The sequence below is a fragment of the Equus caballus genome, chromosome 5, assembly GCF_041296265.1.
Source record: "Equus caballus isolate H_3958 breed thoroughbred chromosome 5, TB-T2T, whole genome shotgun sequence".
NCBI classification, from domain to species: Eukaryota; Metazoa; Chordata; class Mammalia; order Perissodactyla; family Equidae; genus Equus; species Equus caballus.
Window position 1 is genome coordinate 34,290,656 of NC_091688.1, and position 25,697 is coordinate 34,316,352.

The 25,697-nt window shown below is 48.3% G+C and overlaps 1 protein-coding gene, 1 long non-coding RNA gene and 1 other non-coding gene across 8 annotated transcripts; 2 read left to right on the forward strand and 1 right to left on the reverse strand.

Annotated features, from left to right (window-relative positions):
• The first annotated feature begins 1,392 nt into the window (after positions 1 to 1,392).
• Positions 1,393 to 25,614, forward strand: LOC100051733 (low affinity immunoglobulin gamma Fc region receptor II-a). 6 transcript variants are annotated; one of them, XM_070266876.1, is made up of 6 exons: positions 1,393 to 1,633; positions 19,269 to 19,394; positions 19,848 to 19,868; positions 20,208 to 20,465; positions 22,489 to 22,743; positions 23,835 to 25,614. In XM_070266876.1, the coding sequence occupies exons 2-6, from the start codon at positions 19,310 to 19,312 to the stop codon at positions 24,011 to 24,013; spliced, it is 798 nt and encodes a 265-aa protein (XP_070122977.1). In that variant the 5' UTR covers positions 1,393 to 1,633; positions 19,269 to 19,309; the 3' UTR covers positions 24,014 to 25,614. The 6 variants fall into 6 exon arrangements, with proteins under 6 accessions (XP_070122977.1, XP_070122976.1, XP_070122978.1 ...); XM_070266875.1 differs by lacking the exon at positions 1,393 to 1,633 and adding an exon at positions 2,556 to 2,716; XM_070266877.1 differs by lacking the exon at positions 1,393 to 1,633 and adding an exon at positions 2,615 to 2,716 and having other exon boundaries at positions 20,211 to 20,465.
• TRNAL-CAG (transfer RNA leucine (anticodon CAG)) lies at positions 2,089 to 2,171 on the reverse strand. The gene has a single exon. It is a non-coding gene; the product is annotated as a tRNA-Leu (tRNA).
• On the forward strand, positions 3,964 to 12,961 carry LOC138924058 (uncharacterized). The gene is made up of 2 exons (XR_011438621.1): positions 3,964 to 5,333; positions 11,682 to 12,961. It is a non-coding gene; the product is annotated as an uncharacterized lncRNA (long non-coding RNA).
• Positions 25,615 to 25,697: the final 83 nt, after the last annotated feature.

Consider the following 25,697-nt stretch of genomic DNA (forward strand, 5'->3'; position numbering starts at 1 on the left):
CCACCTGAGTCCTGGCCACATGGAAAAATGCACACGGTGCCTTCCAACCTGCCTCTGGGTACGATGCTCCTCGGGTCTGGACAACAGGAGGGACATTTCACCACAGTTCATCTGCGTCTTCCTTCTCTGATTGCCGAGTTCTCTCCCAGGAGGGGGCAGGGGGACGAGGTCACCCCGGAGTCGGTGCGCCGTGGCGCCAGGTCTCTGCTGCCTTCAAGAAACCCACTTCGTAAATCAGGAGGAGACTAATCAAAAGAACCCAGCCTTCAGCTAACGGCTTTCGTTTGTTTCAGCGTTATAAATGCTGCAATGGAAAAAGAAAGAAACAATTAGAATAGCGGATTGAAAGAAAACATTGAGATGCATTGGCCAGCAATCGAACCCCAGCCGTGACCCCTGGCAAACAATTGTACCACTGAACCACCCCTGCGCAGATGACCGCCACCACCAGACGCCAGGCCAGCAGCGCTCCCCACCAGCCGCCCGACACTGATCACTGCCCTCTGTGGCCAAATGCTCCAACTGAGCCAAGCGGTGGACAAGGGAGCTGAAACAGGCTCCAGGGACTAGGAGGGCGCTCGGACTGGGGGCAGGCGCTGAGGCCCCAGGGCACTCAGGCACCGAGACAGAGCAGGGCTGTCCGGCCCATCCCGCGCCTTCTCTCTGGACCAGGCCGCCGCGACCCTGCCGGCGTCGCTAGAGGAAGCCAGGAGCCGCGCCCAGCCTGGCCCGCGCTCGAATGCCAACGAGGGGCGGCGATCGGTGGCGGGTGACGTTCCCTTCGACGACCCACGGGCCGGTGCCCAAGTCCCCTGGGCGGCAGGCTTCCCCGCGGGTGCGCTGGGCGCGTGGCCGTCCGCGGGCGCGAACGGCGCGGCCTGCCGGGCGAGGGCAGTGCAGTGCAGGGCAGGGCTGGGTGCGAGGGCCGTGGCGTGGGGGCGGCCGTGGGAGCCGCAGGCTGGGGAGCGCCGCCTCGGCCGCCCGCCGCTGAGCGGCGCTCAGGCCAAGAGACCCGAGGGGCCTGAGCCTGGCCCCTGTGTTCTGGCCGATGGCTCGCCCGCAAGGGTCCGGCTCCGGGGTGCCTTGGTGGCGAGGCAGGAGCGCGGTCTTAGATGGCGGGCGCGCTTTGGCAGAGTGGCTGCCGGCTGGCGGGCCGCCCGCGGAGGAGGCGCGCCGTCCTAGTGGGTTGGGCCCCCGAGGCGCCTTGGCGCGTGCAGACGGGGCTTGGCCCCGGCCGTGGGCCCGACGTTGCGTGTGGGCGACGGGGATCCAGGGCTTCGGCTCGCTGCTCCCCGGAGCCAGCTTGCCGGGTTGTGCTCACGTGCTAGGCAGGCCCCGTGCAAGGAGGGCGCTGTGGTGGGCTGGCGAGCAGAAGGCGGGGCTGCGTGGGGCCCCGGCGAGGCCCCGACGTGAAGAGTCGTGGTGGGCACCACAGGCCAGCGAGATGGGAAGGGCGACCAGAGCAGGGTGTGGAGAGAATGGACGGGCCGGGCGGCAGGGGGCTGTGGGAAAGGACAGCGTGTTGGACGGTGTGCCGCCCGTTGCGCAGGCGTGGCGCTCCAAGAGCGAGGCGCTGTGCACCAGGCAGAAGTCAGAAGGTGACCCGTGGAGGGCTTTGCTAACGCAGAGTGGGGTGAGAGAGGGGAAGTGGGAGTGGGAGTGGGAACGGGAGTGGGAGTCTGAGTGCGAGTAGGAGGGAGGGCTACACAACCCACAAAGTAGGTGGGTGTGCGGAGGGGTAAGGCGAGAGCAGGCGAGGAACGATGTGGCGCGAAGTCCTGAAGCCCCCGCGAGTGGGGTCTGGTGGGAAGGGTGTGTGAGTGAGTGGGCAGGGGCGCGCGCGCTGTTTCGTGAAGGACAGTTGCCAGTGGGTTCGAGGCGCTGGGGCAGTCTCCTGGGCTGAGTGCGCCAGGCCCGCGAAGCGGTGGGCGTGAGAAGGTGGTGGGGTCGGGAGAAGTGCGTGTAGGGGCCTGGAGTTTCGCGTGGCGGCCACAGGCCGGAGCCCCAGCACGGGCTGGCCAGGAAGGTGGTCGGGTGTGCGGGAGGCCCCGGAGGCTGGCGTTGGTTGGGCGGGCCAAAAGGTCGGCGTGTCAGGAGTGGGATTCGAACCCACGCCTCCAGGGGAGACTGCGACCTGAACGCAGCGCCTTAGACCGCTCGGCCATCCTGACGGCAGGCCTGGGCGCGTGGCCGCTCGCCTGGCTGGGAGCCGACGCGGCCGGCGGGGCCCTTGGCCGCCCGCGGCGCCTGGCGGGCGTCTTTGTGGGCGCGCCACGGACGGGACGCGCGCGCCGGCCGACGGGGAGCAAGGCTAGCGGACTCGTCCGGCTCCGCAGCCGCCCCGTCGCCCACTCCGGGCGCCGGCCGGGACAAGGACGCGGCCCGGCGCGCGCCCCCCTTCTCCTCGCCGCCTCGCTGGCCCTCTCGAGAGGGCCTCTTCCTCGCGGCGCGATCTCCGCACGGGAGGCAAGAGGCGGCGCAGACTCGGCATTTTCAGCCGCCGCCGCCAGGGTCGGCACGCGGTCGGGGTCGTGGTCGTGTGCGGGTCGCGGTCCGCTTTGCTGGATGACGCGGTCGTTTGGCTGTCGGGTCGGATGGGGCACACGTGCCGGGCACCGGTGGCGGGCAGGGCCTCGAGGGCGGGGGTCGGCGTTGGCAGGCAGCCAGAGAGCGGTCGGGCGCCGGGGCGGCCGCCACCGTCCTCGTTAGTATAGTGGTGAGTATCCCCGCCTGTCACGCGGGAGACCGGGGTTCGATTCCCCGACGGGGAGGCAAGACGTCCCTTTTTGGTGGCTGGCGCCGCTCTGCGTCCGGCCGCTTGCCCCCGAGGGCCCTTCTTCGCCCTGCCGCGCCCCGCCCTCCAGCCCCCGAGGGCGCTTCTTCGCCCTGCCCCGCCCTCCAGCCAGGCGCAGGCCGCCAACCCGTGCCCGGCCTGCCCACGGGGACCCCTCCCCGAGGCCCCCTCGCCGTCGGGCGGCGGTCGTTCGGCACGGCCGAGCCAAGGCTTCCTCTGCTCCCTGCAGCGCCCGACGAGCGGCCCGCCCCCAGCGGCTGGCGCACGGGGCTCCCTGCGACGCGACGCGCGCTGCACAGCTGCATAGCGGCCGGGACGGGCGGCGGGTGGGTCCCCTCTCGGTGCGCGCAGCTGCCTCGCCGAGCAGCCGGTGGAGAAGGGCTGGGGCGAGCCGGCCGGTGGAGGGCGGGCGCCCGGCCGGGGCTTTGGCGGGGCGGTCGGCGTCGGAATGGCGGTCGCTTGGTGGAGTGGCAGCGAGGGCGCCCCCCAGAGGCGGTCCGTCCCGGCGGACGAGGGCTGCCGCGTCGGGCGCGGCGCTGGCGCTGGCGCGGGGCGGCGGTTGGTGGCGCCGGTGGCAGCGCCGCGCTGCGGTCGGGCTGGGCGTCGGAGCAGGGCTGCGCCAGGCGGCGGCGGCGGGACGGCTGTGGCGTGAGCCCCGGGCCGGCGTCTCGGGGCATGCCAGGCTGTGTGGCGTTGGTGGTATAGTGGTGAGCATAGCTGCCTTCCAAGCAGTTGATCCGGGTTCGATTCCCGGCCAACGCAGCGGGCCGACCTTTTGCCGAGATGCGGGGCCCTCCTTCCTCGGAGGCGGGCGGCTGTGCGTGTGTGTGCGCGCGCGTGCGTGCGGGCAGAAGGCTTGCGCAGCGTTTTGAGGGCGCGGCGAGCAGGAAGCCGGCGAGGCCGCGTGCCTGGGCCGGGGCGGCGGGCGGCTGGCCTGCGCAAGGCAGGGGACGCCAGCAGCGAGGGAGCGGCGAGCGGGCGGGCTGCGGGCCCCGGGTCCAGGAGGCGCAGGCGAGGCGCGAAGCCCGACGCTCCCTGGTGGTCTAGTGGTTAGGATTCGGCGCTCTCACCGCCGCGGCCCGGGTTCGATTCCCGGTCAGGGGAGCTGTTCTTCTTCCTCTTCGCCTGCCGGCCGCCCGACCTCCGCAGTCTCGGCGCGGCGCGGGCGACCGCAACCCCTCCCCCCACCACGCACACTTTTAGCCCGCGCTGGAGCTCGCTCGCTTCGCCCCTCGCCCCCTGGCCTCGGCTTCCTCACACTGCCATGTGTCACCCGCCACGTCCTCTCCATGCCACCTCCAGCCTTGGCAACCTATTGGCCCCCGCTCGCTCCCTGGAGGTCTCCCCTCGCTCCCCTCCTTCCTCAAAGTCTCAAACGAGACTTGCCGCGTCTGCTTCACTCTCGCGGTGGCCACGAGCACACAGCCTCGGTTGCCGCACGTGCTTCGACTCTCCAGCAGCCCTGATGCGGCCGGGACAAAGCTCGCGGCCCACAGGAACCCCCTTCCTCGCTCCTCAAGTGGGGCTGCCGGTTAGGGATTGGGCCGGGAGAGGACAGGGGTCTCCCTGCTCAGCGAGGGCCACCTGCTGCGGCCTGTGGTCCCTTCCTTTGCCCCTCGCGCCCGCTTTCCCGCCTTTGCCAGACCTTCACTGGTCTGTATTAGCGCCATTAGTTTAAGGTTATTGTAAGTGTTTACGCTTGGTCAATTACGTATGAGGAAATGATAAACCTGGTGTGTAACTTTCGTGAATTTTGATATTCTCGAGCTGTGTTAGTCTTCTAACAATCATGTCCTTGCTTATGTAAATCTGAGTAGTTTGAAGTTGAAGCTAGAGCCTTGCAAACAGTATACTACACGTTAGTCCAGGAACATCTTGATTGCTGTCTTGGTGTTTCCTTGGCAAGTCTCCCAGTTGGCCTTGTTTGGGTCTGGACCTGTCCAGATCTTTCTTCTTTTCTGTAGGTGGTTAAGGGCAGCTGTACGGCCTGGTTGTGAGGTCAACTGAGGAGTGTAGCTTCGCCTCCTTTTTCTTCTCCCACGCTGCCTCTGAAGTTTCTGCAGCCTTACAGTTCGCCTTACTGTACTGTTGTTTATTTGAAAAGAGCAGGTAGCGCTCCCTGTGTTGTACTCCCCACACTGTTGGGTACTGAAGCCCAGTTTTTCAGTGTCTGGCGCATACCCAGGCAGCGGCCAGGAGCCGGTGTATGGCTGATTTGCGGGGACTGAGTTTAGGTGGAAGTGTGAGAGTGCCTGTTGGCAAAGTTGGCTTTCGCTGTCCTCCTTTCTCTAGTAGGAGGGTTCCACCCCTGGCTCTCCCTCAAGCGGATACAGACTGGCTGTGGCATCTTAGGACACTCTGCCTTCCCTTTCCTGTAGTATGGATGCTCCGTGACTTCTGCTTTGTTGTATGAATGTTAACTTTTCAAAGATGCATTTTAAAAATTGAAAATAATTAGAGTCTCTTTCCTAATTTTGTAGATGTGTCCTTTGGAGGAGCTGGTATCTTATTAAACATGTACTGTTTCTCTACGTTGCTGGTGTGTTTCTTCTTTCTCTTTTGATATTTGGACACTACAACTATGACCTGGTTTTGGTCATTCAGTTGCTCGTCCAATTACTGACACATATTGTGGGAATATCATGTGGTTGTTAGGGATGTGGCTGATAGGATCTTAGGCTCATTGTTTCTTTATTGCTCTGTACATCTCAATACACTTGTGCTGAGTCAAATATTTAAACCTACATAATTCAAATCATGGTCCCATAGCCATTATAATATTGGTGTGTGTAAATTCTTCCCTTGCATGACAAAAGTCACGTGTTTTTACATGGAAAGCATATAACTGCTTCCATTCACCACACAGGGTCAAATGATCAAAATAAAACAACGAAAACATTTGCAATACCTGGACTAGGGAAATCAGTTTTATTCTTCACTTGTTTTCTCAGAAATCAATACAAAAAGGAGACGGGAATAGTCGAAAAAATATGTAAAGTCCATGATGGTTGTCGTAGAAGAATTTCACACACACAATCTATATGTGAACATGTTCAGTCTCACTAATAATCTATCAAATACTGATGAAAACAAGCTTGTGATATTTTAAATACCGTTTCCCATTTTAATAGGAAGGGTTTCATAGAAATGTGAAATAACAAGAGTGAAACTCCGTAGAACCTTGAGAGGGAGCAGGGCCCTGCTGACACCTTGACTGCAGACTTCCAGCCTCCAGAACTGTGAGAGAATAAATTTGTGTTGTTTTAAGCCAGTCAGTGTGGTAATTTGTTCTGGCAGCCCTAGGAAAGGAATGCGGTTTCCATAGCCACCATCTAGATTTTACAATCCACGTTCTACTCTACATCCTTTATCACATATCCACCTATGTATTCAAACTTCTAGTTTGTGATATTTTTAGCCTTATCAGATATTATCAATATTTTAAATATTTAACAATTCAGTGTTGCTGAGGGTCTAAGGAAATGATCAATATCATCCACTTTGTTGGAAGTAAACTTATACTCCAAAGTTTCTATAGAAAAATTTAGATCTATCTAAATTTTATTTAATTTTTCCAAGATTTTTTTAATGCTTATTTTGGTGACGAAGATTGGCCAGGAGCTGACATCTGTTGCCCATCTTCCTCTTTTTTTTCTTTTTTTCTCCCCAAAGCCTCTCTACCTAGTTACATATCCTAGTTGTATCTCATTCTAGTTCTGCTATGTGGGACACTGCCACAGCATGGCTTGATGGGAGGTGCTAGGTCCGCATCCAGGATCCAAACCAGGGAACCCTAGGCCGCTTAAGCAGAGCACGCGAACTTTAACCACTTGGACACAGGGCCCACCCCAGGATGTATCTAAGTTTTAAATGTGTTTATCTTTTATCAAACAGATGCATTGAAGAAATTTATCTTACCCAAATGTTTGCCCTAGTGGGCAAACTTATATGTTCATTGTTTCATTATTTCTATTACAGAAAACTAGTAAATATCCCATGTGTTCATAGTTAAGAACCTGTTAATAAATATACAACACAATGTAGCTGTGTAAAAGTGTGAGTAGATAAGTACATATGTCAGTTTTACTTTTGTGGTAGTCAGCTTCCCAGACAGCTTCTAATGATTCCCACCTCCTGGTTCCAAACCCTCTGCTGTCTCCTCCCACATTGTATGAGAGTTTCTCCATCTGAACAATAAAATGTAGCTAAAATGAAGGTATGTCACTTCCCAGATTAGGTTAGGAACGACCATGGTTTCCACCTTGGTCTCTCTTTCTCTCTCTCTCTCCCCTCCTCCTAACCTGCTTTGGGAGAAGCCAGTTGACATTTTGAGGAAACACAGGCAGCCTATGGAGAGGCTCCAGGGGGAGGAACCAAGGCTAGGTAGTGGACAACCACCTGAATGAGTTCAGGATTGGATCCTCTGGTCTAGTTGAAGCTTCGGATGACTGTAAGCCCAGCCAACAGCTTGAGGACAACCTCGTGAGGACCCTGAGCCTGAACCAGGAAGCTAAATGGTCCTGGATTCCTGACTCCAGACTGTGTCGTTGTAAATGTTTGTTGTTTTAAGCTGCTAAGTTTTGTGGTAATATGTTATGTAGTCATAGATAAGTAGTACAAATAGTATGTTAAAAAGTAAATTGGGGGCCAGCCTGGTGGCATAGTGGGTAAGTTTGCAGTCTCCACTTTGGTGGCCCGGGGTTGGCTCCCCAGATCCCGGGTGCGGACCTAGCAGTGCTCATCAGGCCACGCTGTGGCAGCATCCCACATAAAATAGAGGCAGATTGGCACAGATGTTAACTCAGCAACAATCCTCCTCAAGCAAAAAGCAGAAGATTGGCAACAGATGTTAGCACAGGGCCAATCTTCCTCACACACCCACATACAAAAGTAAATTGTACCGTAGTATTATCATACTATATTATGATAAATCATATATATATATTTTTTTGTATGAACACTTGAACTTCATAACATAATAAAATGGCAAGTAGGGGCTTATGTCATTTGTCCTACTGTATTATTTAAACATTTTTACAATTAACTTTTTTTATTGATGTATAGTTGAGCTTTCTTGATGTATAATTGGCATACAATAAAATGTACATTTTTAAGGTATAGAATTTGATAAGTTTTGACATATGGAAACATCACTACAATCAAGATAATGAACATGTTATCACCCCAAAAGTTTCCTCCTGCCCCTTTGTAATCCGCTCCTTTTTGTCCCTCCCCAGGCAACAACTGTTTGCTTTCTGTTCCCATTGATTAGTTTGTGTTTTCTGGAAGACAACTGTCCGATAGAATTTCTACGATAATGAAAGTGTCCTATATCTTCATTGTCCAGTATGATAGCCACTAGTCACATAGGGCTACTGAGCACTTGAAAAGAGGCTTGTCCAAATCGAGGAATCTTATACGTGTAAAATACACACTGGATTTCAAAGACAATATGAGAATGAGAATGTAAAATATATAATTAATATTTTTGTACTGATTATATACTGAAATGATGCTATATTGGGTATATTAGGTGTTATGGATTAAATTGTGCCCCCCCCCCAATTCATATGTTGAAGTCCACAGTACCTCCGAATGTGAGCTTCTTTAGAAATAGAATGTCTATTTCCTGTGGAATTGGTTAAGATGAGATCATACTGGAGTAGAGTGGGCCCCTAATCCAATAGGACTAGCATCCATATTAAAAGGGGCAATTTGGATACAAAAACAGACACACACCAAGGGAGAACACCATGTGAGTTTGGAGTGATGTTGCCACAAGCCGGGAAACCATCAGAAGCCAGGAAAGAGGCCTAGATCAGATCCTTCTCTAGTGTCTTCAGAAGGCCCAAGGCCCTGCTGACACTGATCTGACTTCCAGACTCTGAAACTGTGAAACAATACATTTTTGTTGTTTAAGCCGCTCAGTTTGTCGTCCTTTGTTATGGCAGCCCTAGAAAACGAATACATGGGGTTAAATAAAATATATGATTAAATTAATTTTACCTGTTCCATTTTACTTTTTGTTGTGGCTGCTAGAAAATTTGCATTTATATACGTGGCTCACTTTACATTTCTCTTGGACCACATCGCTCCAGAGGTACACTTAGCAAGAAATTCCTCCTGTCAGGTTTACCAGGAAGCTGGTAATCTTCCTGGTTCTTCTCCCAACCCTTTATCTGGTCGTGTCTGTCCACTCCACATCCCTGGTTAATATGGAAAGTCAATCTCTAATTAGCAAGCAGCAACTGGTATTGCCTGTGGTGTTCCCCCAGAACACTTCTCTGGAAGGTAGCTCTCAGAGTCTCAAGTCCTCTTGCTGATCTATTTGGAAGAATTCTCTGACTTTGAACTTGATACCCTCTCCTGAACACAATTTTTAATTTGTCCTTTAAATCCATGAATCTCCAGCCATAGACATTTTTGCTAATCAACATACCAATACCCATTCATCCATCCTGATCCCATAGGAACCACATCCATTTGGCTGGCCTACTTGGTTTTGCTTCTGTGGGGGGAGTACTAACAGATGCTATTGTATTCAAAATCAATCAATGGGGCTGGCCTAGTATGGGGAGCAGTGGTGAAGTGTGCATGTTCTGCTTCGGTGGCCCAGGGTTCGCCGGTTTGGATCCTGGGTGCAGACCCACGCACCGCTTGTCAAGCCATGCTGTGGCAGGCGTCCCACATAAAATAGAGGAATATGGGCATGGATGTTAGCTGAGGAGCCAGTCTTCCTCAGCAAAAAGAGGAGAATTGGCAGCAGATATTAGTTCAGGGCTGATCTTCCTAAAAAAAAAAAGATTCAATGGAAACATTGACATTGTTCTGTGAGTTATAGAAAGCATCTTAGTGCCAGTTACTTTGAGGGTTTTCTACGTAAATATCACCCTGAATGTACTCAATGGTGTTCAGGGACTAGATTCTTGATTCATTTATGAAGTGTCGCAGATGCCGTAGTGCTCTTTAAAGTTCCGGCCTGCAGGGGCATCTTCATCTCATCTCGTAATGAAAGAAAAGATAAAACACCTAAACTCTGGGGGAATATTTCCTTCCCAAAATATCATTTAGAGAAGTTGGCACTAGCATTCTTTTTGACAATTACTAGATAGAAGAATCAGTAATTGAGGCCACTCAGTTTAGATTTAGGATACATAGCCTCTAAGTCTTCAGTGGGAAGTGCAGATGAGTGAATGAGACAGTGAAGTATAATGAGGCCCAGATGTCAGGATGGGAGAGTGGTTTGTCCTGGGTCAACCCACAGCCTTTGTCTGGGCCACGGTATCCTCGTTCATGAAATGAAACGTGGGATTGGACTTCAGCATTCTATTCGTATGATGGTATAAATGAAACTTCTGCCCTTAAATTCTGGTGTCAGCAGCTTAAATCAGCTGCCAGCTGATGTCACATTTCACGCTTTTTTCTTCTCTTTCTGCACAGGGGAAACCTACCACACAATTTATCATAAATTCCAATTTGGGGGAAGGAGGAGGGCCAAAGTGGTGATTAGGCACATGTGTGTGGTGATAGATTGTAATTAGTCTTTGGGTGGTGAGCATGATGTAATCTACACAGAATTTGGAATAGATTATGATGTACACCTGAAATTTACATAATGTTATAAACCAATGTTACCGCAATAGTTAAAAAAATAAGTACATGAAATTCAAATTTGGAAACAAGATGCAGACGCTTCAGTACCCTTGCATCCAGAGTGAATGGGCATGTTCTGGTGATGATTTAGGTGATGCTAAGTTGAACCACCAAGATCCAAGCTGTAGCATTAACAATTTCATTATGAGAAGGAATAATTGCAGCATTTGAGAAGGATTGTGATAATGCTAAATTAACAATTCAGGTCATGCCGATGAAATATTCCAAAGGAGATTGGAAAGAAAGCTGGGATAAAGAGAGTTTAGAGAGCCTAGTTGTACATGGGAAAGTGAACAGGCTACAGAAAAATAAGGGAACTTTGTGCCCAAACTTCTACCTCCAAAGAAGGCTGGAGAGGGCACAAAGGCATTCGGACTGGGGACTCTCAGAAGCCTGGAAGTTCTAGGATCTCTGACTCTAAGAGAGAGAGAGGAGATCACAGAGGTCTAACCATATGGGAAAGGAGAGCAATGCTTCTAAGGAGGGTTCAGCAGGATCTCGTGCACTCGGGTGACACTTGAATTCCTCAGCTGTCTTCAACCCCATCATGGGTGTAGGGTAGCTCTGTGCAATGGGAATATGGGAACCATGCATCTAATTTTAAAATTGCTAGCAGCCACATTTAAAAAGGTGAAAAAACCAGGTGAGATTAATTTTAATAATATATTTTATTTAACCCAATATATTAAAAACATTATCATTTCAACATGTAATCATAAAAATATTAGTAAGCTATTATATATTCTTTTTTCCATCCTAAGCCTTCAAAAGCCAGTGTGTATTTATACTTCCAACACATGTCAATTTGGACTGAGCGCATTTCAAGTACTCCACAGGCGTAGGTGACTGGTGCCTACTGTCATATTGGCTAGCAAAGGTCTAGAGGAAGCACAGTGGATAAAACTGTTAATTCCCCAAGAGAAGTCAAGATCAGACCCTGTGCACAGGCGCTAAGATCTTAGATCACCCAAGACTTCTACCCTTGTCCCCCTGTACCAGGGGTCGAGAATGGCCACATATTTGGAGTAAAGTGTGACTACCCAGGCAACCACGAGTCTATCAGCTGCGGTTAACACACTGACAACTAACACAGGGCTTGCAACCACTCTTTTGCTAACAGGGATCAAGAGGGAGCCCCAAAGAACCACTCTCCTCTACACGCCAACTCTTATAGCTTCACTGGCATTATCCATCTCAAGAGTATCATTGTGTCCTTTATGCGTGTTTATATCAGTCAACACAGGAAGCATCAGTGTCCAGGTCATTGTCCACATCGAAATCTCCATGAGGCTCTGCACACGGATATCTGACTGCAACAGCATAGGAAGCTGCAGACCAGAACTGCCCAGCTGAACCCAGTCAATCGACAGAACCAGAAGAGATAATAAGAAGCTGGTGGTTTTAAGCCATTAATTTTGAGGGGTGTTTGTTATGGCGCAATAAACAACTAAGACATTTAGGTTAAAAGTCTTGGACTCATTCTGTTTTTTTCTTTCTTTCTTTTTTTTTTTTTTTTAGGAAGATTAGCCTAGAGCTAACATCTGCTGCCAATCCTCCTCTTTTTGCTGAGGAAGCCCGGCCCTGAGCTAACATCTGTGCCCATCTTCCTCTACTTCATATGTGGGATGCCTGCCACAGGATGGCTTGCCACTTGGTGCCATCTCCACACCCCAGATCCAGGCTGGCCCCCACTGGGCTCATTCTTGACCCCTCTTTTTCTATCACTCCCGTAGCCAATCTGTCAGGAAATCCTGTCGGTTCTATCTTAAAATAAACCTAGAAGTTAACACTTCTCACCACTTCCACCGCTACTCCCCTGGTTCCAGCCTCCATCTTCTCTCGCGTGGATCACTGCAGTAGCCTCTTCACTTGTCTCCCGCTTCCGCTCTCACCACCTTTCAGTCTGTTCTCAACACAGCATTCACAATGATCCTTTTACAGCACGTCAGCTCATGTCACTCCCGTGCTCAAAATCTTTCCCTGGTTCTTCCATTTTATTCAGACTAAAAGGAACGATTTCAGAGTGTTTACCCTCGATCTGGTCTCCCATGTTTTCTCTGACCTTATCACTTACTGCTCTCTCCCTTACTCACTTCCGCTCCTCCAAACAGTTCCTTGAACATTCCACGCATAAAGCAGTTTCAAGCTCTCAAAAGACAAGAAAACAAGCCCGAAATGGAGGGCCTTATGTTAAGCCCCATGTCACCAAACCGAGACCCAACTTCATTACCGTTTTGGCTCTTCCAGAAGTGGAATCTTAAACCGGTCAGTCAGGAACCACCTGATCAGCACTAGTTAGGTAAGCTGCCTGATAGAGCCCTACCATCCCTAAAGGAAAGGAACATTGCATTTGCCAATCTGCTCCTTTGGCTCCTATCACTTCCTGTGCCTGCCTCTTCTGGCTATACAAGTCTTTCATTTTGTACAGCTCCTGGGAGCTCCTTTCTCTCTGTAAGTTTGGATATTGCCTGATTTGAATCGATTTTTGCTCAAATAAAATCTTTAAATTCTTAATATGCCTCAGTTTATCGTTTGTTTTTTTTTTTAAAGATTTTATTTTTTCCTTTTTCTTCCCAAAGCCCCCCAGTACATAGTTGTATATTTCTCGTTGTGGGTTCTTCTAGTTGTGGTATGTGGGACGCTGCCTCAGCGTGGTCTGACGAGCAATGCCATGTCCGCGCCCAGGATTCGAACCAACGAAACACTGGGCCGCCTGCAGCGGAGCGCGCAAACTTAACCACTGGGCCACAGGGCCAGCACCTTTTGTTTTTTTTTTTTAAAGATTGACACCTGAGCTAACAACTTACCAATCTTTTTTTTTTTTTTTTTTTTTGCTGTTTCTCCCCAAATCCCCCCATGAGATAGTTGTGTATTTTTAGTTGTGGGTCCTTCCAGTTGCAGCATGTAGGATGCCGCCTCAGCATGGCCTGATGAGCAGTGCCACATCCACCCCCAGGATCTGACACCCTGGGCCAGGGAAACGGAGCCCACATTTAACCACTTGGCCCAGGGCGGGCCGACCTCAGTTTATCTTTCAACAGATCCCTTGACTGACTGTTCCATCTGTATGGAATGTTCTCTCCCTAGATATTCACTAGCTCAGTTCCCTTCATCTTTCAAATCTTTACTCAATGTCATATTCTCACCATATTTAAAATTGCAATCCACCCCCCCTTCCAATCCCTTCCCTTGCTCTTTTCCCCCATATTCTTATCTCATATAATATTATATACTCTACTTATTTAATAGGTTTGTTTTTTATTTTATATCTTTCCCTAATGGAAGGGAAGCTCCCTGAATTCAGGGATCTTGTCTGTTTCATTCATGAATGTACCTCAGGTGTTTAGGACAGTCTAGCACGTAGTAAGCACCTTATAGATATTCCATGAGTGAATGAAAATCTGTTGTTTGGTTGCTCTGAGGCTTTTTCCCAGGCAACACTCACAGTTATACCTGAGGACACCCCTGGGAGCATTGTTTTGTACTTTGTCGTTCTAATGAGTCAGAAAAATGTATAATCCCAGGTAAAACCATGTTCCCATTCACAATCATGCTCAGACACGTTTCAGCTGTCCTACCTCAGAGAGAATGCTCTGCCTGTTGATGAAATTCTTCTTGAGGTGGGAGAAGCTTTCGTATCTATATTTTTGTGAGTCATGACACCCCTATTCTTGCCCTTGTTCACAGGCAGTCTTCACCCTCAAACTGTTGTAGATCTTGTGCACAGAGCTTGAAGTCCTCTTTAGCACCACAAAAATGCCACTCCTGGGACTGGAATGCTGAATAGAGTTTCTATAAGTTCTGAGAAATGTGTTGGGGTAGGTGGCCAGGAAATCTTACAGAAGGCCTTGTTAAAAACCCAAGCCTGGGATAGACACAGTTCTGTAAAATTTAATCTGAGAGAGCAGAAGAGGTTACCAGGAAACAGGTGGACATGAAGGCCCTGGATCTTCTGGAAGAAATGAATCTTCCTCTGCCCATCTCACATTTAAACATTAGGTTCAACACACATCTACCTTCAAAAGTCTACCTGAGACTTCATAGCAAATTCTTTTCTTTTCTATGCATTCTTCTCAAGAGCTGTTCTTCTATAAAGCCTGTCTCTGAAGGCTGCAAATACAACTAATCTTCACGGCTTCTTTATCAATTCCATCGACTTCATTTCCTAGGAGAAATATACCACACACCCACACACACAAAACCAAACCAAACCACAAAACAAGCAAGCAAGCAACCTCAGGCTCTCCTAGTATATTCGAGGAGTCATTATACTCGGTGTCATTGTACTCTCAAATTCATGGGCTCCTGCCTGTGTGTGTGCATTTGCACCTTTCCCTAATTCTCTCTCGAAGGGACAAATATCCATCTATTGGCGTTTGAGGTGCCACTTAAAGTTTTAATGTGTTCTGAGGGTAAGGTTATCATTTCCTTTTTAGATTTCCTCCTCAAAAGCTCCCTGTTCTTCCATTGTTGTAGTCTGAATTCCAATTTCTTTCCTGTCTCTACTGCACAGTGGGGTGAGACCATGTTACTCTCTCAGCACAGTGTGGGTAGGAACAAGCCCAAACCGGGGAGCACGTCCATGGTCAGATGCTGAGCGAAGTGGGACAGGTAAAATATTAGCGTATCGGGGCAAAAGCAGAGTTAGGGGCATGAAACACACTGGAGCTGAGGTTTGGGAAGAAACACACCTCATTCACTACTACTGATTGCTCCAAAGTCTTAGCGTGTTTCATATGCCCAGACTCCCTAATATCAAATCCCTCTTGGGTAGTAAGTCTTGGTTCTCTGGGACTCCTTTTTGCTGGGAAGTCTGTAGCTAGAGTTTTCTATCTACTTGAATATTAAAAAAGAACTTTTCTGATCTTCCGAGAAGGTGAAACCGTATCACTTCCAGTTTAGATTTTCCCTTGTTTCTCAAGGCCTCCAACCCAGCATGCTCCGAGGACATTGTTATTTGGGTGACCCCAAATTATCATTCATTTCTCACTTATGAGCAGAGACTTGCCAGCTTTTATTTGCTGTATTAGGGTTTTTCAGAGAAACAGAACCTATAGGATATATCGAGATACACTTAAGGGGAGATTTATGATATGAATTGCTCATGCTGTGACAGAGGTTGAGAAGTCCCAAGATCTGCTGTGTACAAGCTGGAGAACCAGGAAAGCTGCTGGTGGTGTTCAGTCAGAGTCCAAAGGCCTGAGAATCCTAGGCCTGATGGTGTAAGTCCCCGTGTGAGTCTGAAAGCCCGAGAACCAGGAGCTCTGATGTCTGAGAGCAGAAGACGGATGTGTCAGCTCATGCAGAGAGAGCTGGAATTTGCCCTGCCTCTGCCTTTTTGGTCTATTCTGCCCTTAAAGGCTTGCGTCATGCCTGCCCACACATAAATTACCATCACACTTGTCTTACCGCTTTTCATACTTACAGCCATCTCCTGGGAGTGGAGGAGGGTACGTGTAGTAAAACGTAGCATGGTTTCACAATTTTCCATTTATTCTCATTTAGGCTGTTTACACTGCTTGTGTTTCCTTTTCATTATCCCACAGCACCTCTTGAGCGATGCTTCAGTGGTAAATCCCTCTTATGGGCCAGTCTTTCCCCTTCAACTGAATTGAATCTGAAAAGTCACTTAATAGAATCCTAAGTGTGGACTCCCTTTCTCCTTGGGCCAAAACAGAACCTCACAGAGGAAGACTCTCCTATAAATAAAGAAACAAGAGCGGTCCTATCTTGAAATGGCTCGACATTATCAGTTCTCTATGGTTGCCAAAGCCCCAGTCGTCTCAAAGGGGAGAGCTTGTTAATGAAAGGACATCAAAGGAGGAACTGCCCTTTGAGAACATAAGCCAGGGAAGGATGTCCTGGGAATGGGAATGGGATTCTCCCTAAAGAATGCAGAAGCGTTACATTATGTAGGTGAAAGGAAATGCCTGCGTCCACCTGAAACAGTCCAGAGCCTCATGCTTACAATTTCAATGGGAGAAACTTTCAGTGGGAGAAAATGCTGTGAACGACAGGGTAATCTGCTTTCGCTTTCTGTCCTTTGTCCATGGCAAGTAGCAGCGCACTGCCATCTTCCCCAGGCTCTGGGTCCCTTCTTCTCCAGCAGGCTGCATTGCTGGTTGTAGGTAATCCCTGCATCTTTGGCTCCTGCTGGGGGCAAACTACTCCAACACCTTCTTCTTCCCATTTTTGTGTTATATATATATTTTTTGAGCTTTACTGAGATATAATTGTTATACAAAAACTGCATATATTTAATGTCTGCAGTTGGATGAGTTTGAACATATGGATACACCCATGATACCGTCATCAGAATCAAGGTAATAAACATATCCGTCACTTCCGAAAGTTTCCTTTTGTCCCTTCCAGTGTCTCCTTGATGAGATTTCGACCATAAAGATTTTGACAATAATGAATCAATCCTTCCAGAAAAACTCAAATGCTAAAAACCTTGGTAATGCTCATGCATTTTGACTTGAACATTTATTAGGTACCAGCTAGTGTCCATTTTACAGATGAAGCTTTGGACATTTAAGTACCTTGTCCAAGATCTCATAGTCTGAGTTAAAAAGTATTTTTTAAACCATGGTAAAAAGAAAAAACACATAACAACGAACCAGCTGTCTTAACAATTTTTAAGCGCACAGTTCAGGACTGTTAAGTCCATTAACATTGCTGTCCAAGAGGTCTTTACAATTTTTTATCTTGGAAAATTACAACTTTGTAGCATTCAGCAACAACTGCCCATTTCCGCCTCCCCAGCGCTTGGCAACCACCATTCTGTTTTCTGTTCCTGTCAGTTTGACTACTTTAGATACTTCACACACAGTATTTATGTTTTGGTGACTGGCTTATTTCACTTAGCATGATGTCCTCAGGGTCATCCATGTTGTAGCATGTGGCAGAATTTTTTTTAAGGCTGAGTAATATTCTATTCCTCGTGTATATAAACCATATTTTGTTTACCCATACATCTGTCGATGAACATGTGGGTGGCTTCTATCTGGTGGTGATTGTGAATAAAGCTGCAATGAACATGAATGTGCAAATATCTCATTCAGATCTTGCTTTGAATTCTTTTGGATGTAAACCCAGAAGTGAGGGGCCCGCCCAGTGAAACAGCGGTTAAATTTGCACGTTTTGCTTCGAAGGCCCGGGGTTCGTGGTTTGCATCCCAGATGGGGACATTGCATCACTTGACAAGCCATGCTGTGGCAGGTGTCCCACATATAAAGTAGAGGAAGATGGGCACAGATGTTAGCTCAGGGCCAATCTTCCTCAGCAAAAGGAGGAGGATTCGCAGCACATGTTAGCTCAAGGCTAATCTTCCTCAAAATAATAAAAAATAAATAAATAAGTAAACCCAGAAGTGGAATTGCTGAATCATGTGGCAATTCTATTTTTAAGTATTTCAGAAACCTCCATACTGATTTCCATAACAGATGCACCATTTTACATTCCCAACAGCAGTGCACAAGGGTTCCAATTTCTCCACATCTTCGCTAATACTTGTTATTTTCTGGGTTCTTTTTTGTTTTGTTTTTTGTTTTTTCAAGGCAGCAGTCCTAATGAGTGTGAGGTGATACCTCATTGTGGTTTTGATTTGCGTTTCTTTAACAATCAGTGAGGTTCAGTATCTTTTCAGATGCTTGTTGGCTATTTGTATATCTTCTTTGGAGAAATGTCTATTTAAGTCTTTGCCCAATTTTTAAGCAGGTTATTTGTTTGGTTTGGTTGTGATTTTTTGTGAGGAGGATTGGCCCTGAGCTAACATCTGTTGCCAATCTTCCTGTTTTTGCTTGAGGAAGATTGCCCCTGAGCTAACATCTGTGCCAATCTTACTCTATTTTGTATGTGGGATGCTGCCAAAGCATGGCTTGATGAGTGGTGCCTAGGTCCACGCCCGAGATCGAACCTGCAAACCGCAGGCCGCTAAGGCCGAGCACTCGAACTTAATCATTGTGCTACCTGGCCGGCCCCTGTTTGTTTTTGCTGTTGAATTGTAGAAGTTCGTTATATATTCAGGATATTATCCCCCTTATGAGATATATGATTTGCAAATATTTTCTCCCATGCCATGGGTTATCTTTTCACTCTGTTGACTGATATGCAGAAGTTTTTAAGGTTGATGTAGTTCCCTTTGCCTACTTTTGCTATAGTTGCCTCCAGAGTCTGAGTTTTAAGCAGGGTGACCATTTTATCATGTTGCTCATCCCGGCATACGACACAATCACCTGCACAGAACATACAGCATTTGACATTATTTTACGGCTTTCTTACCAAAATTATTTCTTGCACTTGAAAACTTTCTTTTGTGCTACAAGGGCCAGGGGTGAAGGGCAGGTGAAAGAAAAATAGTCCTGCCTGCAGGGTACTTAGAGACTTCCTTGGATCCAATGTTTCCTGCAGAAAATTGCTCCATTGTGTTGTGGTTTTACAAATGATTCTTATTGGTTGCAGAGTTAATGGGTCTCTTTATCTTGTCTGTATTGCAATTCATTTAAAACTTCCTGTCTACTGGCCAGAGAGGCAGCACAGGGAGTGTGGTCAGAAGGGGCTGAACTGAGAACCCAAGACAAGGGCTCCATCGTCAGCTCTGTTTCCTGGTGTTTACCCTCATCAGTTTCCTCACCAGCACAAGCATCCCTGCCCAGGCTTTTCATAAGGACCAAACAAGGGGATACAAGAAAGAAAGATTTGTCTGTAAAGCTGACTCAGCTTCTCATCTAATTTGTTACTGACTGATTAGCAGAAATGGAGTCTTGTGACTGATGAAACTGAATGAGAGAATGTAACAATTTCCTTCCTCTTTTCTAAGTTCATCTCCCAAATGCCACTGGACTCAGGCCCAGTTCTGGGATGACTATGGAGATCCCGATGTTTCCAAATGTACATCCTGGTAACCTGTGGCTGCTTCAACCACTGACCGTTTTGCTACTGCTGGGTGAGTGAGGGTCATCGTGGAACAGGGCAGTTTCAGTCACTTCTGTGAGGGCTCCAGGGGTCAGTGTGATGAGGGGCAGCCCTGGGCCCTGGAAGCGGGGGACAGATTGAAAGGGGGCAAAAGAACCCTGAATTCTTACCATTCCACTGGTTCCTCAGATTGGAATTCAGAGGTACTTTCACAGTCCCTGCCCCCACACATTCATGTTTCCCTTGTAGCCTTGTGGAGAGACAGGGCTGAGGTGAGGAGGACATGAGAAATGAGTACTCTTATAAGAGGACTGGAAACAGGCTGGAAACTGGAAACAACGTGACTAGAAACAGGCTCTGAGATGGGTCCTGGGAAGAAGGAGCCCAACATCACCTCCCTCTCCCTCTCTCCACACCCATCCTGCTATGTTCGCTCCCCTCATCTTTCCTGCTCTACACTGATCCATTCTCTTCTCTTTTATAGCCTCTGCACACACAGGAGCTGGTGAGTTTGCTCTTTGCTTCCTTGGGTTTATGGTGTTATTGCCTCACAATGTGAGGCTCTATTTCCCATGTAGGGAAATGTCTGTTCCACCAAGAACCAGGCTTGGGTTCAGCAGGGGTGGTTCCCCCATTTTAGTGGGACCTGGGATTTGATTCTTGGTCGGATTCCCATTGGATCCACCAAAGATCTAAAGGGAATGAGGCTGCTAGAAGTACACAGATCTTTAATTGGGTCTGCAGTAGGACTCTCTGGCCCCTGGTCTCCCCTGGGAACTCCTTTGGAATCTATGGTCCCTCCAAGGTTATTTATTCCCATCCCTTTCTGTTCTCTGTCCCTCAGCAGGTCTCCCGAAGGCTGTGGTGAGCCTTGAGCCCCCATGGATCAACGTGTTCCGGGAGGATTCTGTGACTCTGAAGTGCCAGGGGGCCCATACCCTTGAAGACCACCCCACTCAGTGGTTCCATAATGGGAGCCCCATCCCGACCCAGGTCCAGCCCAGCTACAGCTTTAAGGCCCAAAACAGCGACAGTGGAGACTACAGGTGCCAGACCGGCCAGACCAGCCTCAGTGACCCTGTGCATCTGGATGTGATTTCCGGTCAGTGGAGGAAGGTCTGGGAGGACAAGGAGAGATGAAATCTGTTGATGTGACAGACATTTTTAGGAAACGGGAGTGGCCTGTTTACTGGGAACCATCGCTGTGAGTTGTTTGAAGTAGTTCTTGCCCATTCATTTCCCTTTACACCAACCCCCTTAGCTTGGTGTGTGTGGTCAGGGTGGAAGTTCCTAAGAGATTCCTCAGAACACGTTAGGCTGTTTGGCCTCAGTCCTAGTTGAGTAGGAAGGTTACTTGGCCATAAACAAGCAGCCGGAGGTGAGAGAAGCAGAAGGAAATTTCTGCTCCATAAAACCATCCTACCCTCATGGCTGTGTGGTAAAACTTCGGAATTGAAGGCAACCAGACTGCAAAGGTCCTAAGCTGAGATCATGCCTAGCAGGTAAGGAGGTCGTTCTGCCTAAGCTGCGGGAGACCAGAGGGAGATACGGAATCTGGAAGATGAGGTCAGAGGGGAGGGGGCCGGAAAGGGGTCGAGCATGTGGCAGCTGGTAGTCTGGTATGATGACTTGAACTGATATTCCTGAAGGAGATGAGAATTCATTAGATGGGTTTAATTAAAGGAGTCTCATGATCTGACTTAGGCTTATGTAAATATCTGACAGTGTTCAGTTTAATAGACTCTGTAGGGAAATGCTCCTAGACACTGTATTACCCCCCTTCCAATGTCTGAAATATGAGCCATTTATATTGTAGTTGACTTCAGCTGCATCTTGGTGCATAAACCCTGAAGATGGTCACATGTGAGCTTTCAGTGTTTTAATTCTGTTTCACATCAGGAGGGTGATTTTCTGGTAGTCTTTTAAGGTCCTGTGCCAGAGATGCTGGTGGTAGAGTCACTTTCTGTTGATGGTGCTCAATGGAAAGGGAAACAAATATTGACTCAACCTCACAAATGTGACCAATGACATCACAGCCACCCAACTCTTCTCTTGGTGCATTGCCACCTCAGAAACAGCTGCTTGTACTTCTGAGTCTTCCTACAAAAATGTAAAAATGTAAATTTAGCAAAACTTGGTTTTGAAAGGTCATTAGAGGAAAACCACCTCGTCCCATCCTCCATTGTGCAAAGAGATTAAGCCTGTGAGCCCTAGGAGCCCAGAGGGAAACGGTAGGGCCACAATCAGAATCCTGACTTCAGGTTTTTGTCTCACGCTGTCTCAACAACAGTACCTTGCCTTTCGTATACAGGATACTGTTTTCTTAAATGAGTTTTCATTTAAATAAGATGTAATAAATTCTAGTATTTCTTTTTATAATAAATAGAGCAATTTGATTTTCTTCTCTATTTGGTTTATTGAAACACTCTCTGTAGCCCTCCAAGGTAGCCACATTTCAGAATCTGATTCCTGTGCCCTCAGTGAAGGGAGGCCTTGGTTGGGAGTGGGACTGTTTGTAAGGAGGGAGGAAAAGTGATTTTAAGTTAAAAAGCTTTCTTTAATGCTCCTCTTGTGCAGAGTCACAACTGAATACTGAATTCGCAAGGTCACACATTTCCATTCTAATGTGGATGGAAGATTCCATTCAGGGTTGGTGAGGCATTATTAAAGCTCTGCTTCCTTGCTAATATGGTTAATGGCTGCTCACCTTCGTTTTCCAAAACAGTTCAAAAGTTGGTAATCCCCAGCCCACCAATGCTGTATCCACGGAAACTGAAGGTTTCAGATCCTGTTCAGCAACTTCTACAGTTACTGAAATGCACTCATTTCCTTATCCTGCTTAGTGTTCTTAATTCCTCAAAATCACCCCACACCCCTGGGCCAGGGAGTCGGGTTTCTACTATGCATCTTTGGAACTTGTGAAAACGTCTATCCTTCAGAGGTCCCACAGATAATACCATATCTTCCCGGTAAGAGAGTGCTCACACTTGCCATGAAGCATCTTCAGTTCCTCTGCTCGACATCTTTTCAAATTCTGTGAGTGGGTAATGTCGCCCCACACATGAGGCTCCAAGGGCCTTGGTATCCAGCCTTAGAACTTTTCCTTCCCATATTGTGTCTTTCAGACTGGTTGCTGCTCCAGACCCCTCGCCTGGTGTTCCAAGAGGGGGAGCCCATCCACCTGAGGTGCCACAGCTGGAGAAGCAAGCCTCTCTACAAGGTCACATTCTTCCAGAATGGAAAATCCAAGAAGTTTTCCCCTGTGAATTCCAGCTACTCCATTCCACAGGCAAATCTCAGCCACAGTGGCGTGTACCACTGCACAGGAGTTATAGGGCAGATGCTGCACTTGTCACAGCCTGTGAACATCACTGTCCAAGGTGAGAACCAAGTCTGTTCTAGGAGCTTCAGGCCCTGGAAGGATGGGTAGGGAGAAGATCACTGATCTTCTTTTCTGAACTTCAGTACCTGCTTTCTCCTGAGTGGGCCTCTTTCATGTCAACAGGAACCCTAAAAGTCCTAGCTGGACCTGATGGCTGTGTGGCAGTCCAGCTCTGTTCCAGGTTATTCCTCAGGGATTATAGAAACAGGTGTGATTCACCTGAAGTTTTAACTTTCAGGGGACAGAAGCCACCTTTTCATCCCCCAAAATCCATCCACCAGACAAAACCACCCTCCCTGTTCCCACCTCATTCAAACCACTCCACTTTGCCATATGGCCCTCTTGTCTCTAGGATTCTGAGGCTTCTTGTGCCTCCCTACTCACCCTCCCAGCCTAGGCTCCCATCTAAGCTCTGGGCATCCATGTTGGCATGAGGATCTCTCTCCACAAGCAAAGAACTAGGCTTCTGTCTGCTCCTGAGAAACTGTGTGTTGTGAAATCCATGATGCCCTTCTGGAGTCATCACAAGCTATAGTCTTGGTCAGTGAATGCTACCCAGTCCTGGGCTCAGAGGAGTTGGCAAGTGACAATGTGTTGATGTGGTCTGTGGGTTCCCCAGATCAATATTTCCCAAAATAAACTCCTTAAGAGGCTTTTCAGAATGAACGATTGTGTGGTCCATAATGCAGAACATGCTGCGTACTCTGTTCCTCACCATTTATATTCATAATGCAAGTTAAAAACTTCAAGAAGTCCTATTATAAAGAAAACTTTTAAAGTAAGTTTTATAAGGCATTTACCAACCGTAGGTTACCACGAAACCTTTTACCTGTATAACTTCTATTAATGTCCCTCAGAACACATGCAAGGTCACCCTTTGGGAAATGCTGATCCAGAGAGCTTTATTTGGGAAGGCTAGACATGAAGAGATCCTATGAGACTTCCTGGGCTCCTGTCTGCTCTTGGCCTTGGCCTTAGCCCCTGGCTTGGGTGACTTCACAAAGGCTCCCCGATGGGGACCTGACTGTTTATTCCAAATTTCTGCCTTAACAACTGTCAATCATCTCATCCCTCTGCCTCTCTTATTAGGCCCGGCGACTGTATTCTTCTTTCTACATTGGTTTCAAATCGCTTTCTGCCTGGTGATGGGACTCCTGTTTGCAGTGGATACAGGGCTGTATGTTTCTGTGCAGAGAGACCTTCCAAGATCAGTGGGAGATGGGCAGAACTGCAAAGTGAGATGGAGCCAGAGCCCTGAAAACAAATGAGTTCTGGGCCAAGGAGACTCCAACCACCCTTGTGACCTGTGATCTTCAGAGCTAAATGCCAACAAGCCCCACCGTCGCTGAGCTCCTGAAGGTCAAGGCACAGTCACAGCCCACCTAGCTCGACAAGGACTCACAGCAAATGTGTTTTCATAGCCTCTAGGCAGAGGCTCCTCAAATCTAGAAAAACTCAGTAAATCCTGCCTCTCCTTTCAATCAATACAGCAATCTGAGCGCTTCTCAGGACTGTGCTACCAGCACCTCGGTCCAATCCACCATCATGTCTCACTTGGGTTACTGCAGTAGCTTCCTGACGGGTCTCCTTACATTCACCCTGCCACCCTACAGTCGATTCTCACCACAACGGCCAAAGTGATCTTTTAAAAATGTGTGTTTTCTCTTTTTTAAAATGTTATTTATTTTATTTTTTTGAGGAAGATTAGCCGTGAGCCAACTACTACCAGTCCTCTTTTTGCTGAGAAAACCTGGCCCTAAGCTAACATCCATGCCCATCTTCCTCTACTTTATATGTGGGACATCTGCCACAGCATGGTGTGCCAAGCGGTGCCATTGTCCGCACCCGGGATCCAAACCGGCAAACCCCGGGCCGTCGAAGCAGAACGTGGGAAGTTAACTGCTGCGACACCGCGCCCACCCCTGTGTGTTGTCTCTTTCACTTCTTTGCTTAAAGCCATGCCAGAGCTCCCCCTTGCCTTTAAGAGGAAAGCTAAAGCCCTTGGAACCTTCTACTAGGCGCTACATGATCTTGCTCCTCACTGCCTCTCTGACCTCATCTCCTGCTCTTCCTTGCTTCCTTGAACACACCAATTCTACTTCTGCCTAGGGCTTATATTATTTCCTGTTTCTGGAAGGTTCTTTCTTACAGATATCCACATCAGACTTCATTATGATCTTTCCTCAAATGTCACCTTATCCATGAGGGCTCCCTGATCCTTCAATATAACCCCACTCTCCCACCATCCCCTAATCCCTTTGTTTAATTAACAATTATTTAAGAAACAATCTTTTGTGTAGTTGTTTATTGTGCATCTCCTCCTCCCATGAGAATGTGAGCTACGGGAGAGCAAGGCCTGTGTCTATTTTGTTCACTACCATATTCCTGAGTCTGGGTCAGTGTCTGGCACGTGATAAAGCAGTCAATAAATATTTGTGGAATAAGGAAATTCTTCAGCATTTGAAATCAGAGTACTGTAAACCTAGAAAGTCCTTGGAAATGACATAGTCCAATCTCCTCATTTTAAAATTGAGTGAGCTGAGGCCCAGATGGTTGAAATGACTTGTTCAAGGATAGACAGGTAGTTGGTGTCACAAACCACCATATATATGGTTTTGAGTGATACTATACGTCTTGTTCTGCAGCTTGCTTTTTGTACTCAGTCTTGGGTCATGAGCATCCGTCCACTTCACAATGTCTATTGAAGTCATCACTTTAATATCTGTTCTACTTTTAAAGATACTCAAACTGAGTTCCTAAACATAAATGGATATATTGAAGCATGTTGTAAAGTTAGCACTGCATACATAAGCTCCTCTGTACTCCAACCTCTCTGAACTAAAAAGTAAAGAAGTGAACGAGATCGGAAGAATGCCTGTGTGATGCTGTGGTTAATGTGCGGGTGCGGAGGTGCTTACTTTAGGGCTTTTCCTGGAACTCTCGGGGCTGGGT